We start from the raw sequence: 12,874 nt of genomic DNA on the forward strand, positions 1-12,874 counted from the left end.
TTAAAGTGAAGAGTTCCGATCGCAACATAAATACAATTTTATACAAAACCACTCAATTTGTTGTGAGATTCCACTTCGTTCAGAGAATTAATACTATCTACTATTTGTGTAACAGAGCAGGAAAATCAATAATGCGTATTTTAAACGTAATACGACGCTAGAGTTCTAATGCTTTGGCCAAAATAGCAATACTTAAAAAAAAGCAATAATAATTAAGGTTTTTCCATTAATTTAAGCAGAGAGAATGAAGTTATAAAATTTATATTTATAATACACTTTACAGGTTTGTAATTAACTTAAGGTGCAATGTTACATGACCGACAGGTATATATAACAATTGACAGGTAGCTTCTGCATATAGTAACGATGTAGACATACGGTACTTATTAAGAGTTTTATATCCTATCTTTTAGCCGTCGGACGTATTCTCTCCTTTTCAGTGTCTCTATCATCAGCTACCGTCCACTCAGGATCATTGGGATCCTCACCGTCTATATCGCAACAAGCTGATTCGGTTGAATCCGATTCGGGAGAATCCATTTCGCCTTCCTAGAAACGTAGAAATACGAATATTAAATACAACCGTTATCGTTGGCAATCACCTGTGTCCGATTGGTCACTTTGCGAAAAAACTCTAAAGTTGCAAGCTCTCATATGGCAGCTGCGTGAACCAAGGAGCAAACTAGAGTCGTGTAAAAGATTCTATAAAATACATAATAATCGCGTTTATTAACTTAACGCGATACTTTTTCTCGTCATTAAACATTTGCTAATTGCGTGTCTATGTGTATGTGAGATGAAAAATAAAACCAATTACATTACAGAAGAATATGAAGCGTCAAGTGGTACTGCTTACCGGAAATAGCCTCGAGAGGAGCCATGAAAGTTGGCTCAAAGTGTATATTAATAATCAGTACTAACACACCCACATACATTTAATATAATTAAAATTTCTCACTTAGATACTCGATGCAAGAGGTATCAGTGCAAGTATAATGTACGTACATCATCGCCCTTGTCTTCGTCACGGGAGCATAAAGACGTTGACGAAGCTTGCCAGTGTCCGTCTGGCATCACTTCCAACATCTTGTCGTAAACCTCTTCGGATAATGGGAATACTCTTGGCTCGTACGGCAATATCTGTACGAAAATTTCAGGAACGTTACGATATATCATATGATAATTATTTAAACGAGATATCATTATACTGCAAGTATAATTACTTCGTTCTCATCTTCGGTAAATGTAGCCGTAGCATCATCTTTCCCAAGTCTTAGAGTGGGCATAGTACGACGTCGCAGGGAGTTTTGTAAAGCAGACGGTCGGTGCGAATCTAAACCCGATGGCTCTGTGTCCTGCACCTGAGACGGAGTGGCAGGTGGAGACGTGATTGGAGACGTCACGTCTCCACCAAAGTCACTGCTCGCGTGCGGCGACATAGGATCTAAAGGAAAATAATATTTTTTTCATAAAGATATAATTTCATTGATTTAATGTGCTACATAGTTGTGCCAATATCAAGAGAACCGTTTAAAAAAATATCTTAAAAGAAAAAAATATAAAATAATGAAAATAGTAGCAAACAGTTCGTAGTAGCGGCATGATAACAATTCATGATTAAACGCGAGGCTACGTACCTGGCGTGTTCGCACCACTGTCTGCTCTGCTGTCGATACGACGATTACGAATACGAGGTTGATTTGGCGTGTTGAGATACGTCATAAAACGTTTGTATTCTTCACGTTCGCTACGTTCGTGCCTCAGAGCGATCGTCTCGTCCGACATATCTTCAAACTGGCAGAATCATACGATTAATGAATTAACATAGTTACAAAAGAGAAGATAATATGTTACTTAATTTTATCGTGCTGCTTTTTATCGCGATTATCTCTCATTATTTACTTACGTCACTGTCCTGATCAGACCTGTGCATTACACCGTTTTTCACATCCATTTTCATGGATTCCTCGCACAATCTCCATCTTTAATAAGAAAGTAATGTTAATAAAATAATGCTATTAAAATATGACACAACAATAATGAAGTTAAATTAAACTTTTTTGGAAATTGAGACAACGAATTGTAGATATGTAATATCTTACTTTGGTGTCAATATTTCCTTGTATTGTAATTTTTCAGGTCTAGTTGAAGCAGCGACACTGTAAGGAATGACTATATTGTCGATGTCGTATGAATTTTGTCGCAAACGCCTAAAAAAAAAAATATATATATATATCAGAAATGAATCATGTAAAGTTTGCAAAATGATACTTTATTAGTATTTTCTCATGAATTTACAGGAGGACAATGACGGCTGACGATTTTACGAGTGATAAACACAATCATTCTCCATTTCATATTCCCAAGTACTCATACTCCGTATTATGGTAAACTTCGCGTGCGGATCGATATAGTGATTTCGCTAATGGAAAAGCAATTGTGCGTGAACGTTGCGTCGCTTACCCATGCGAATTGGAACTTTTTTCTTTAACAATGTTTTTCTCCGTCGAGGCAGTAACGTGTTGCAATGGAGAAGGCACTGGGGATGAATGTTTGCTGGAACTTGAAAGCGCGCTAACGTCGTCGTCATCCTCAGTCGGCAACTTTGATACTTTTTTCTTGCTCAATCCAGGCACGCTTCTCTCATGGCTGAGATTTCTATTTCTCTTTCCATTTTTTAACATCTTTCTCTTGATCCCTGCTTTATAAGAGATACACGTTATTTCAGACCGAAGAAAAAAGCAAACAATGGGAGTGACTCGCTCTTTTAATAAGCAAGAACGTTAGATTGCAAAATTACGTCCTCGAGATACGTACTTGCTGTAAGAATAGTCGAGGATGATTTCTTTAATCGCGCGGTATATTTCGTTCTACTAGGAAGTTTTTTATTTCTTCTTTCGTTGCTATCTTTATCTTTCACCCGGGTGACTCGCAAATTGCCTCTAAACATTTTCTGCTGCCACTCCACTGATTTCATAATAGCTTCTAAATGTGTTCCATGTACAATTTCTACAATAAACAAAAGATGTGAGAGATACAGCCAAAAAAATGTTTCGTTGTTACTCAACGATTTCGAGCTTTCATTAAAAAATTTAACACTGTAGGAAAGACTAATTTATGAATATGTATAAAGTATAAATTTTCCTAGATTGTATACATACATTACGTCCTATACGTGAATATATATATCAGAATTGAATGAAGCTCCAGTTTAAACATTTATTCGTGAGTAAACATACCATCAGAGAATGACAACACCGGATGAAAACTGGGATCAACAAGTGCTACACGTTCCTGTACAGAAAGCTGTTCAATTGATTCTTGTGGCTGCATTGGATCTAGCCTTCCTGTACATAAAGCACACGCAGGCAGCACATGATCACAATTGCATCTCACAGTTGACGCTTTAGCTGCACGCTTTGAACTTTCATGTAGCCTGTCCACGTGCACTAACTTTCGCTTTCTATAAAAATTCCATATAAATGGACGCGTCCTACTAGCTGGTAATTCACTCTCGGGCGAATTGTATCGTCCAGTGGACCCTGGTAGAGCGCCACTGTATCCATTAACGGTCTCCGCATTATCGAGAACGATCAGGCCCTTCGAGGCCCTGACCTGCCGTTGCATATCATTATGCTGTCTAATTCTGTACTCTAAATCTGATATCTGTGCCTGTAGCCAGGTCCACCGTGATGCTACACCAGCACGATCCTGTGCATATCTCCATGCTGCTCTTTTGGATCTGTGCAAATAATGTAACAATACGATTGGCCTACTGATTTGTAAAATTAAATATCATATGACGTAAACAAATCAGCGTAGCCTATCGTAAAAATTTATACAAAATGCCGAGACCTTAAGAAGCATGGACAAATTAAACAAGTTACTTTCAATCTTACCGTCCCATTTTACAAAATCGCTTAAATATAAATATAACTCAAATATCCACAATATTGTTGCGGACAAAATGCATTAAAGTCCGAATGTTAAATTATCATAAGCTAAATTATCAAATTATCATAAACGTGTTTTCGAAATAAGGTGCTTTATAAATAAATAAATAATAAAGAAACCAGAACCGAGCCAAAAAATATAATTCGGTCCGTTTTCTTCAACAGCAATGATATTTATAACTTCCTGTGCAAACTAAAAACTTTATATTAGAGGCCAAGTTAAGAAAATTACCGTTTACTTTCACATCAAAGCGTAATTCTTGAACTATAAATGATCAAAAATTAGAAAGTTTTAGGCTATTTAGAAATCATCTAGAATAATTATAATATAAACAGGAGGTTTTCTATTACAATATTAACCTTTAGACCGCCAGAAAATCTAAATATAGACGCTACGGAGAATTCCCCGTTATACAGATTATATCCAAGATAATATTTCGGGAATTTTCTAAGGGAATTACAATAGATCCAAAGCCGGTGGTCTAAAGGTTAAGAATACAAAGTTTGAATAGTTCAAATAATTCAAACGATAACATCAAACCAAATTCTAATGCTAATATAAAAAAAGCTAATGTGCTTTCAAAAGAATGCTTAAATCATTGAATTCTTTGTTATAATTATAATATAAATAATGGTGATTAATAGTGTAAGTTGAATTATTTATAACAAAAATTTTAGCCCATTTTAATATATTAAAACTTAATTATTACACTTATAACTTGACATAAAAATTGAAAGCGATTTTTTCAAAATAATAATTTAAAAATATACAATAGAATATTTTTTTACCACATTCAAGGTGAATAAAGACCTCGTTTTTTTATATGTTTCTTTTCCTTTTAAATAAGCAAGCACAAAATAAAACTATAAATCAATAAATTGCACAAAATTGCCAAAGGTAGAATGTGTAAACGCATTCATGCTTAATGTTAAATTAATATTAAATCTCTCGTTAAACGTAACTTACATAGACAGACATTGTTGCTGCGCATTGTTAAACGTTTGCATTTCATCGCAGCTCTCTCCACCACTGCTGGATGCTGTACAATCCGAATCCAAGTTAGATTCCACAATATGTAATTGCGTGGACAAAGATCCAGCCACATTTTCCACTTCTTCACCATTGAGTTTAACCTGAGGGGTACCAAACACTGGCTGACGATTACCGTTACTGCCGGACGTACCACCAACGTTATCGCGCGAGCCTCCACCAAAGTACCGACACACTCTTTGACGATTCACACTGTTACTCTGGGCAACACACATTTTCTCAATTTTCTGCAAAAACGAATGCAAACTACCGCTAATTTCGGGAAAGTTTCTCACATTGGATTTCGAACCGATATTAACCAATTCTTGTAGAAGATATTTTTTAACTCCGTGATGGGCCAATTCGAGAACGCCGGTATTCTCTTCCGCCACGTGCCTGCCAATTATTCTCGTCTGAAGTTTCCTCAGTCTTCTTAATAAAAACGCGCATCTCCTTTCGGTCTCGAATTGTTTCTGAGCCACAATATCCTGTTGCGATCTCAAACTGTTCGACTTTTGCTGTTCCACCGAGTCCACTGGGATAGTCATATTATCGTTACAAAGACTTATTACGTCCACGTCATTAAGTAAATCCCGTTCGAAGGATGCGAATCCCTCCTCGGGTATAGCGAACATCTCCACGCTGTCGACAGCGCCTTGCACCGGCTCACCGCCGCTCGTGGAAATATTCTCGGTGCTCTCTGCACCCTCTATCGAATTAATGACCTGTAAAATCTCTTCCACGTTGTGTCCGATATCAGCGACATTCGCGATGTTGCACTGCTCGGCCGTGATATCGGTGCCGAAGGCCATGATCTGATCGACATCCAGATTCTTATTGTCTTCTGATTCGGTCTCATTAGCCACCAGGGGCAAGTCCACGCTCGATTTCAAGAAACCCATGTTGTTCGTTTGATCACCCATAGATGGGTCGTTCATTATAATGTCGATCACCTTCCTTTCGGCGTGACCGGCGTCCGGCAGCGTGACCGGCCGCTCAAAGTCCTCCTCCTCCTCCTCCTCCTCTTCCTCCTCCTCCTCCTCGCCGCCGCCGCCACCGCCGGCGCCGCCGCCGGCGCCGCCGCCTGCTGCTGCTGTTGCAAACACGCCGCACCGTTCCTCGATCCGATCAAGTCGGACGTGTTCGTAAAGGCGGATAGCGAGTCGAGGTCGTTTGCATACTTGGAGTTAATGACATCGCGTATGAGGTCCTTTGAGATACCGCGCAAGCACTGCTCGTCGATCTTCGACGGTTGCACGTTCGCCGGCACCACGAACTTGGTCAGGATCTCACGGTCTTGGCACACCTGCGTGGCCTGCTCGGCGGATAGAAAGCCGCTGGCGGCTGGTAGGGTAGGGAGCAAGTTTTCAGGCTTTTGAGGACCACCTTCCGTCAGAGCAGGGGCCATCACTGCCACTGACGCTGCCAGTGCCGCGGCCTCCACATCCAGAGGCTCCCACGACGTGCCACAAAGTGCGCGTCCGCCGCTCCTGCACTCCCCGTGCGCCGCGCTCACTCCCATTCATCCATTACTACGGCTCTGCCCTGCGCCTCCCTTACCCTTGCGCTCCTCCGCCGCCCTCTTCGCTGTTCCCGCGACGACTTGTGTGACTCTTTGTCTTAACTGTTTCCGCTTTATATTCTAATAAACAGTTTATTACTGGCCTCCCATCATCCACGGCCACGTAATTACGTCGTTTCCACGGTATCTCCCATGTTATCGATCATGCTTTTCCATTGTTTATCACAAGGCGATACTGCTTCCCTGCAAAAAACCCCAAATATTACATCATGCTTCGTTTTGCGTTTCGTTACATCAATTTTAACACACAAACGAGTCGAGGCAACGACAGTTACATGGACGAACGTCGTAGAAATTAAATAACGATGTTACTTGCAATTTTACAAATAAGTGCATGCATCTTTCGAAGAAATGATTTTGACAAACAAAAGCTCAACAGTGCCAAGCCCTTTAATCGCACGCCGAAACGGGGTTATCTGTGCGTTACGCAAAATTACGTAACATTTTTTTTTTAAGTCACGCAGATAACCGCCGCAAAGCGATGCCGCGAGGCGCGCGCTCATAATAGAGCTCTCGCTCCGAAAGCAGCAGCCGCAAAATTACCAAGTCTCAAATGCAAATCTAACTCACCTCGTTTCCAAGTTTGAAGAAGCCTAGCATACTTGACGACTTCTCGACTTCTGTCGCACCCAACGTGCCCTCTCGCAACGTAAACGAAAAGCGTCTGGCTACAGTAACGGTGATAATGACGACGATGACGGCGATGACGATAACGATTAGCTTGCAATCGTTGAAATGACGCTATTCTGTTTTAGGGCGACCAACTTCCCAGATGCGGACTTTGGCGCCCGCGCAATAATTCGCGGCGGTCTCTCTCTTTCCCTCTCACCGCTCGCTACTAGTTGACGACGTGGCGCTATTAAAATATTTCCGTACGAGTCGAAACAGAAGATATCTGACGGCGCACCACGTTCCGCATACCGCTCTTCATCTGCGAGTGCATCTGGAAAAGAGAAAAAAAAACAGGAGGTAACGCCACAGGTCACAAACCCGCCTCACGCTCGCGTCTCTCGCGAAAGATGCGCGCGCTTCTGCAGCGAAAGCTGCAAACTATGATCATTAGCTTAATTCCAGGAAAGCGTTTTACGGTCGAGTACTCGCGTCCGAGTACCATCGGACCCGACGCGGGATCAGCGAGATGCGCCTCGATGCAGGCGCAGGCCTCTACGAGCGCGTCGCAACTTTCGTTTTGCGCGCGAATTCGCGCGTCTCTTCTTCTTCTTTTTTTTTTCCTTTACAAACTTAATTCTGCGTCGTCTTTCCTCAATGTACCATCTTGCGCAGTCTACAAAGATTTTAAACGGCAAATCCCGACTGGATCTCGACAGTTGAACGGTACATTGAGTGTAATGAAAATAGATTTTTCCCAGGATATTAAATAGATGAATCACGCGCTTAACAGCGCGTTACGACGTTTAATTTTCAGACGGTTTTATCTTATCAGATTCTTACAACTATCATCAGTCAGGAAGCTGTTTAACTTTAGGATTTTTGTGTCGCGACACACTCGATACTTTCAACGCCTCACGCGCGCGTGTGTTTGTGTGTGCGTATATGTGTTAGAATGCATTTGAAAGATATCTTATCGTGGCAAATCGTTGATAAAAATGATCTCAATTGGTCCTTAAAACAGCGCGATTCCTTTTCCCTTCTCTCGCTGTCACTCGGCTGCAATGTACAGTCAGAGATGATCTCGACTGTACATTGAGAAAAGGAGTTTGCAATGAGAAAAAAAATTGGTTGAAAAACTAAAATGTTTAGTCCGTTCGATATGCTTAACTAAGTATTGTGTAGAGTTGGTTTAGTTTATTCTTGATTAATGTTAATGGTTGATATGAATGAACCTTTTTTGTGCAACTAAATGATTGTTGAGAAAAAATTCAATGTTTAATAGATCATATATTTTTGTTTTTCAACAAATTTTTTTCCTCAGCGTGGTAATAGCTGCCAAATGTTGAATGAGATAATGCAAATTAAATATTTGGTTCATATAACTAAGAAAATAATTTTATTAAATATCTCTTAATTATTTTGATTTATTAATTTCATTAAAATTCTCTTAAATATTTTGTAAAAATATTACTAAACTTGGTTCTATACATACAATTGAAAATATTTAGAAAAGTAAAATTATTTTTGGTCATATTAATCAACTATTCAATTTTCAGTCAATATTTGGTGACTATTACCGCAAACTTTTCTCAGTACGCATTAGAATTCAAATTTCCTACACTGAGAAAAAGAGATAATAACTTGACTAAATTTTTCAACTCAATTAAACTTTTTTATTTCAACTATTTATGTATTTGACTTGAATATGTAAAATACTTGAACTTTAGTTTACGCAATTGTACATTCAACTTAACTGCACATATATTTAAATACATAAATATTTGGACTGTAGAAATTCAATCGAGTTAAAAAAAATTTAGTCAACTTTTTTTTTTCTCGGTGTAAGTGCGCCCGACGACACGACGTTGCTATAGTTACAATGTTTGTGGCATTTCAGCGTAGATAATATTGCGCAATAAACGCGACCGCGGAATCGTCGCGGATCCCGCGGGCGCGAACACGAGCGAGAGAAAACGAGAATCGGCAAAACACGGGGCGTCGAGAACAATTGATAGCAGACGACACGGAGAGACGGAGAGACGTTCGTCGGGGCGTCCGATGAATGCAAATGACTCATACAATGATCCGCGACAATACAAACAACGAAATTTCAATCGATATACGACGAGGAAGCGGAAATCCTTCGATCAAATAAATATATTTCCGTTTCTTATTCTCTCTCTCTCTTTTCACGCTTTCGAGTCGGCGGAGCCAGCTGATCCGCGATCGTGTCGCTTATCAATCAAATTTCTATCTGCTTATTTTCCCCCCGCTACTCGCTCTCTCTCTCTCTCTCTCTGTTATCGAAGCGTATCATTAGAAGCGTATCATTATCAATGTCGGAGTTCCGGCGCACGCGTTCTTTTCCGATCTGTCGCGACAAATGTTGTTAAACTTGGATTTTTCGTTTCTTTTTTTAATTGAATGCGATCTCGAAATGGCGAACGGCAAACGGGATCCGCCGCGGCGATTTTTCGCGCGCGATGAAAAAGACGGCGACGAGGAGGACGAGACGCGCACGAACGCGTCGTGGCGCGTACAATCGCGCCGGAAGCAGCCCGATATTTCACCGCGGCGGGGCAATCGGGCGTACTGTGTCGGCCGCGACAAAGTGAGACAAAGGGCGACGACGGACGCGAGAGCTTCAGAGCGAGGGGGAAAAAGAAGGGAACGAGTGAAGGACGCGGGGGACGAGCGAGGAGGAATCGGGAACGGGTGAAATCCCGAAAGGAAAAAGGATTCGACGGAAAGGAGGGGGGAGAAAGGCGGAGAGAGAGAGAGAGAGAGAGAGAGAGAGAAACTTCGACCGGGAGTGCCGGCTGGAGCGCGGATGGGCGAGGAACGGGGAGAAGAAAAGAGGGGGGGGGGGAGAGCAGGAGACGAGCCGGGCTGCTCTCTCTCTCTCTCTCTTCCGAGGGTGCGAACTCTCTTCGCGCTCACGGAGAGACACGCGCCTTCCGGCGCAACGTGCCGTAATTTTATCATCAGCCGCGCGGCGTGCACACGCACACATATACATACGTACACCGGAGCGCGCGCGCTCGTAACGCAGGTAAATTAAAGCAGCGGCACACGGTCTGACGCATTACCACGTGATACGCTCGCGGCGAATTAATGAAAAAGAACGAAGCCGCCGCCGCCGCCGTCGCCGTTTCCTCCTCCTCGTCATCGTCGTCCGATGTCGACCGCGCGCCGCGCGCGCGGCGTCTATTGCATAACGCGCCGCATCGCGCCGCACATTTTTCGAACGTGCGGAGCGTTCCGAAAGATGCTCCACGCTCTGCAGCCGGCTCCCGCTGCCGCTCTATCTACCCGGTTTACGATAAACGGCAGCCTAGGAGGAGGAGAAAGAGGAGGAGGAGGAGGATGAGAAAGAGGGGAGGAGGGGAAAGGAGAGAAGACGACGGTGGACTCTATCCGGGCCGGCTCGATCTCACGAGACCGAATCTCTCCTTTGTAACGGAAAGCGCTCGACAATGACGAGGCGGAGCGAAAAGACTCCGTCCACGCTCCGCCAACGTAATAGTAGTGTCAGTAGTAACAATAGTAGTAGTAATAATAGCAGCGGCGCGAAGAGCGCACAACGTTCTCTCGCGTATGGACCTCTCGGTGTCGTCGTCGCGCGCGAGAACGCGGCGAGAAACTCTCCGCGAAAGGACGCGCCACTACCAGGAATCGGTCACTATTACCTCCCTCACCCCGCCGCCGCGTTGCGCGGCTCCCGCGTTTCATATCCCGCGACGACGACGGCGAGAGTATCGAGCGCGTTTTACGCCGTCGCCGCGTCGTGGAGCAGGCAGCACGCCCGAACAATAACACGCGAGCACGCAGGCGGTGTGACCGGGGGCCGCGACGACGACGACGACGACGACGACGACCGATATCCTCCTCCTCCTCCTCCGCCACCTCTTCCTCCTCTTTTCCTCCTCCAAGCCGCTTCGAACGACGAAGACGCCGTACAGGAACACGCCCGCGCGTCGCTGGCGTAAAAACGAGCGGCTCCCTCCGTCGGAGCCGCTGCCGAGACGATCGGACGAACGGTCGGTCGTCTCGCGATGTACAATGGCGGAGCAAAAAACAGGCCTCGAAGGTAGTCGCTTCCCTCGGATTCACGGGTTACAACGCACGCTCTCCTTCCTTTCTTGCTCGTTCGCTCGCTCTCGCGCACCGTCTCCGTCGTCTCTCCCTCTCTCGCTCTTTTTTCTGTCTCTCCCTCTTCCCCTCACCCATAGGCTCATTCGCTCGATCTTTCTCACTCACTCTCTCATTCTCATTCTCTCCCTCTCTCTCTCCATGCTAGGATCGCGCTCTCTCGCTCGCTCGCCCGCTCCTCCCTATATCTATCTCGCTCGCTCTCACCTCTTCGTGGCCGGGCTCGGCATGCTCTCGTGGGATAGCGCCGCAGGCTTTAGCGAGGGAACGCTGCCTGGGCCTCGGCCCTACGGGGGCCAATCTCGTCGGACACAACACCACCTCGTGCACGATATAGCCGGTAGAAGTCGCGCACCGTTACCGTACCGCGACCACCACGTCCGTCACACCCAGAAACGCACACGATAATCCTCGTCGTTCGCGCTCGGCTGCTCTCGTCCAGCGCCGATCTCCGTTTGCGAGGCGACGCGCGCGCGTTCTCTCCTCGCTCTCTTTCTCTCGCTTCCTCTCTCTCTCTCTCTTTCTCCCCGTCGGTATCCTCTATCTCTCTCCCTCTCTCTTCTCACGTAATTGTCGTCACAACGGTGGATACGTCGTACGTGCTGCACGTCGACCGTCCGCGGCGCGGGCCACCGCTGCCGCTGCCGCTGCCGCTGCCGTCGTCGTTGTCGTCACCGCCGCTTCTTCGTTTCCACGCGCACGAGAGAGAGAGAAAACACGCCCGCTCGGGGAACACGCACGGCGCACCGAAACGCCTCGCGAGATAACCGCCGTCGTCGAACCACGCGCGAATCGACCAGCGCACATACACACACACACACACACACATACGCGCGCGCGCGCGCGCGAACACGACGTTTCCGTCGAACCGTTCCTCTCGGTCGGGGCTCCGCTTCGCACGGAGACACGCACTCGGCAACGACGCGAGATATTTATCAATAATATATATAGGAAATTCGACCAACTTCGCTCGCCACCATCGCCGCGATGATGCCGTCGTCGCGCACGATCGACCAATACTGCGGCGCCGCTGGCCGGATGTGGCCTTCGTGGGACACGCCGTCCAATCAAATGCGTTTGCCGTTGCCGCAACGTCCGACGGCTAAAGTCCGACCCGCATGCCCGCCGCGACGGCGCGAACGCGCGCCATCGCGCCGCGCATGCGCCTCGACCCGGGACTGGCTGCGCCACTGGCGCGTTTCGCGCGAGCGCCAAATTTAAACTCGGTTAACAGCTACCCTCGATTACGCTTCTTTTTCTTTTTTCTCTCTTTCTCTCTCTGCCCGCTTTTTTCTCGTGTCACAGTATATATTTTAAACAATTTATACGATACGTCCTGACGCGAGACTTCGACGCGTGTTGTCGCAGATCGCGACTTTGTCTCCGCAGCTTTCGCTCGTGCCAAATATGGCATTGTATCGCGCCGCGCGACGTAGGCGTGAATTGCCGATCGAACGACGATCGCGAATGGGGATACGGGATTGGAGATACTATTTCAATGGCACTCCATATGCTCGTGAATGGAGTACGTCCTTTGCGCTGACA

At 45.2% G+C, this 12,874-nt stretch overlaps 1 protein-coding gene across 1 annotated transcript; it reads right to left on the bottom strand.

The window, feature by feature from the left end:
- Positions 1-245: 245 nt before the first annotated feature.
- On the bottom strand, positions 246-12,342 carry LOC105201476 (KAT8 regulatory NSL complex subunit 1). Its single transcript, XM_039455163.1, has 13 exons — positions 11,537-12,342; positions 7,136-7,508; positions 6,053-6,748; positions 4,921-6,020; positions 3,240-3,742; positions 2,818-3,009; positions 2,464-2,698; positions 2,103-2,210; positions 1,907-1,982; positions 1,638-1,794; positions 1,224-1,444; positions 1,006-1,140; positions 246-549 (listed from the first exon to the last, which is right to left on the bottom strand). The coding sequence occupies exons 3-13, from the start codon at positions 6,503-6,505 to the stop codon at positions 403-405; spliced, it is 3,327 nt and encodes a 1,108-aa protein (XP_039311097.1). The 5' UTR covers positions 6,506-6,748; positions 7,136-7,508; positions 11,537-12,342; the 3' UTR covers positions 246-402.
- Positions 12,343-12,874: the final 532 nt, after the last annotated feature.

The sequence above is a fragment of the Solenopsis invicta genome, chromosome 11 (genome assembly GCF_016802725.1).
Source record: "Solenopsis invicta isolate M01_SB chromosome 11, UNIL_Sinv_3.0, whole genome shotgun sequence".
Taxonomy (NCBI): domain Eukaryota; kingdom Metazoa; phylum Arthropoda; class Insecta; order Hymenoptera; family Formicidae; genus Solenopsis; species Solenopsis invicta.

Excerpts from the sequence above, each read along its gene's own strand:
- LOC105201476 (XM_039455163.1), bottom strand. The coding sequence starts at position 6,505 with ATGGGAGTGAGCGCGGCGCACGGGGAGTGCAGGAGCGGCGGACGCGCA. Across the intron at positions 3,010-3,239 it reads GGTGTTGTCATTCTCTGATG|AAATTGTACATGGAACACAT; the intron begins GTATGTTTACTC and ends TGTTTATTGTAG. Across the intron at positions 1,445-1,637 it reads CAGTGGTGCGAACACGCCAG|ATCCTATGTCGCCGCACGCG; the intron begins GTACGTAGCCTC and ends ATTTTCCTTTAG.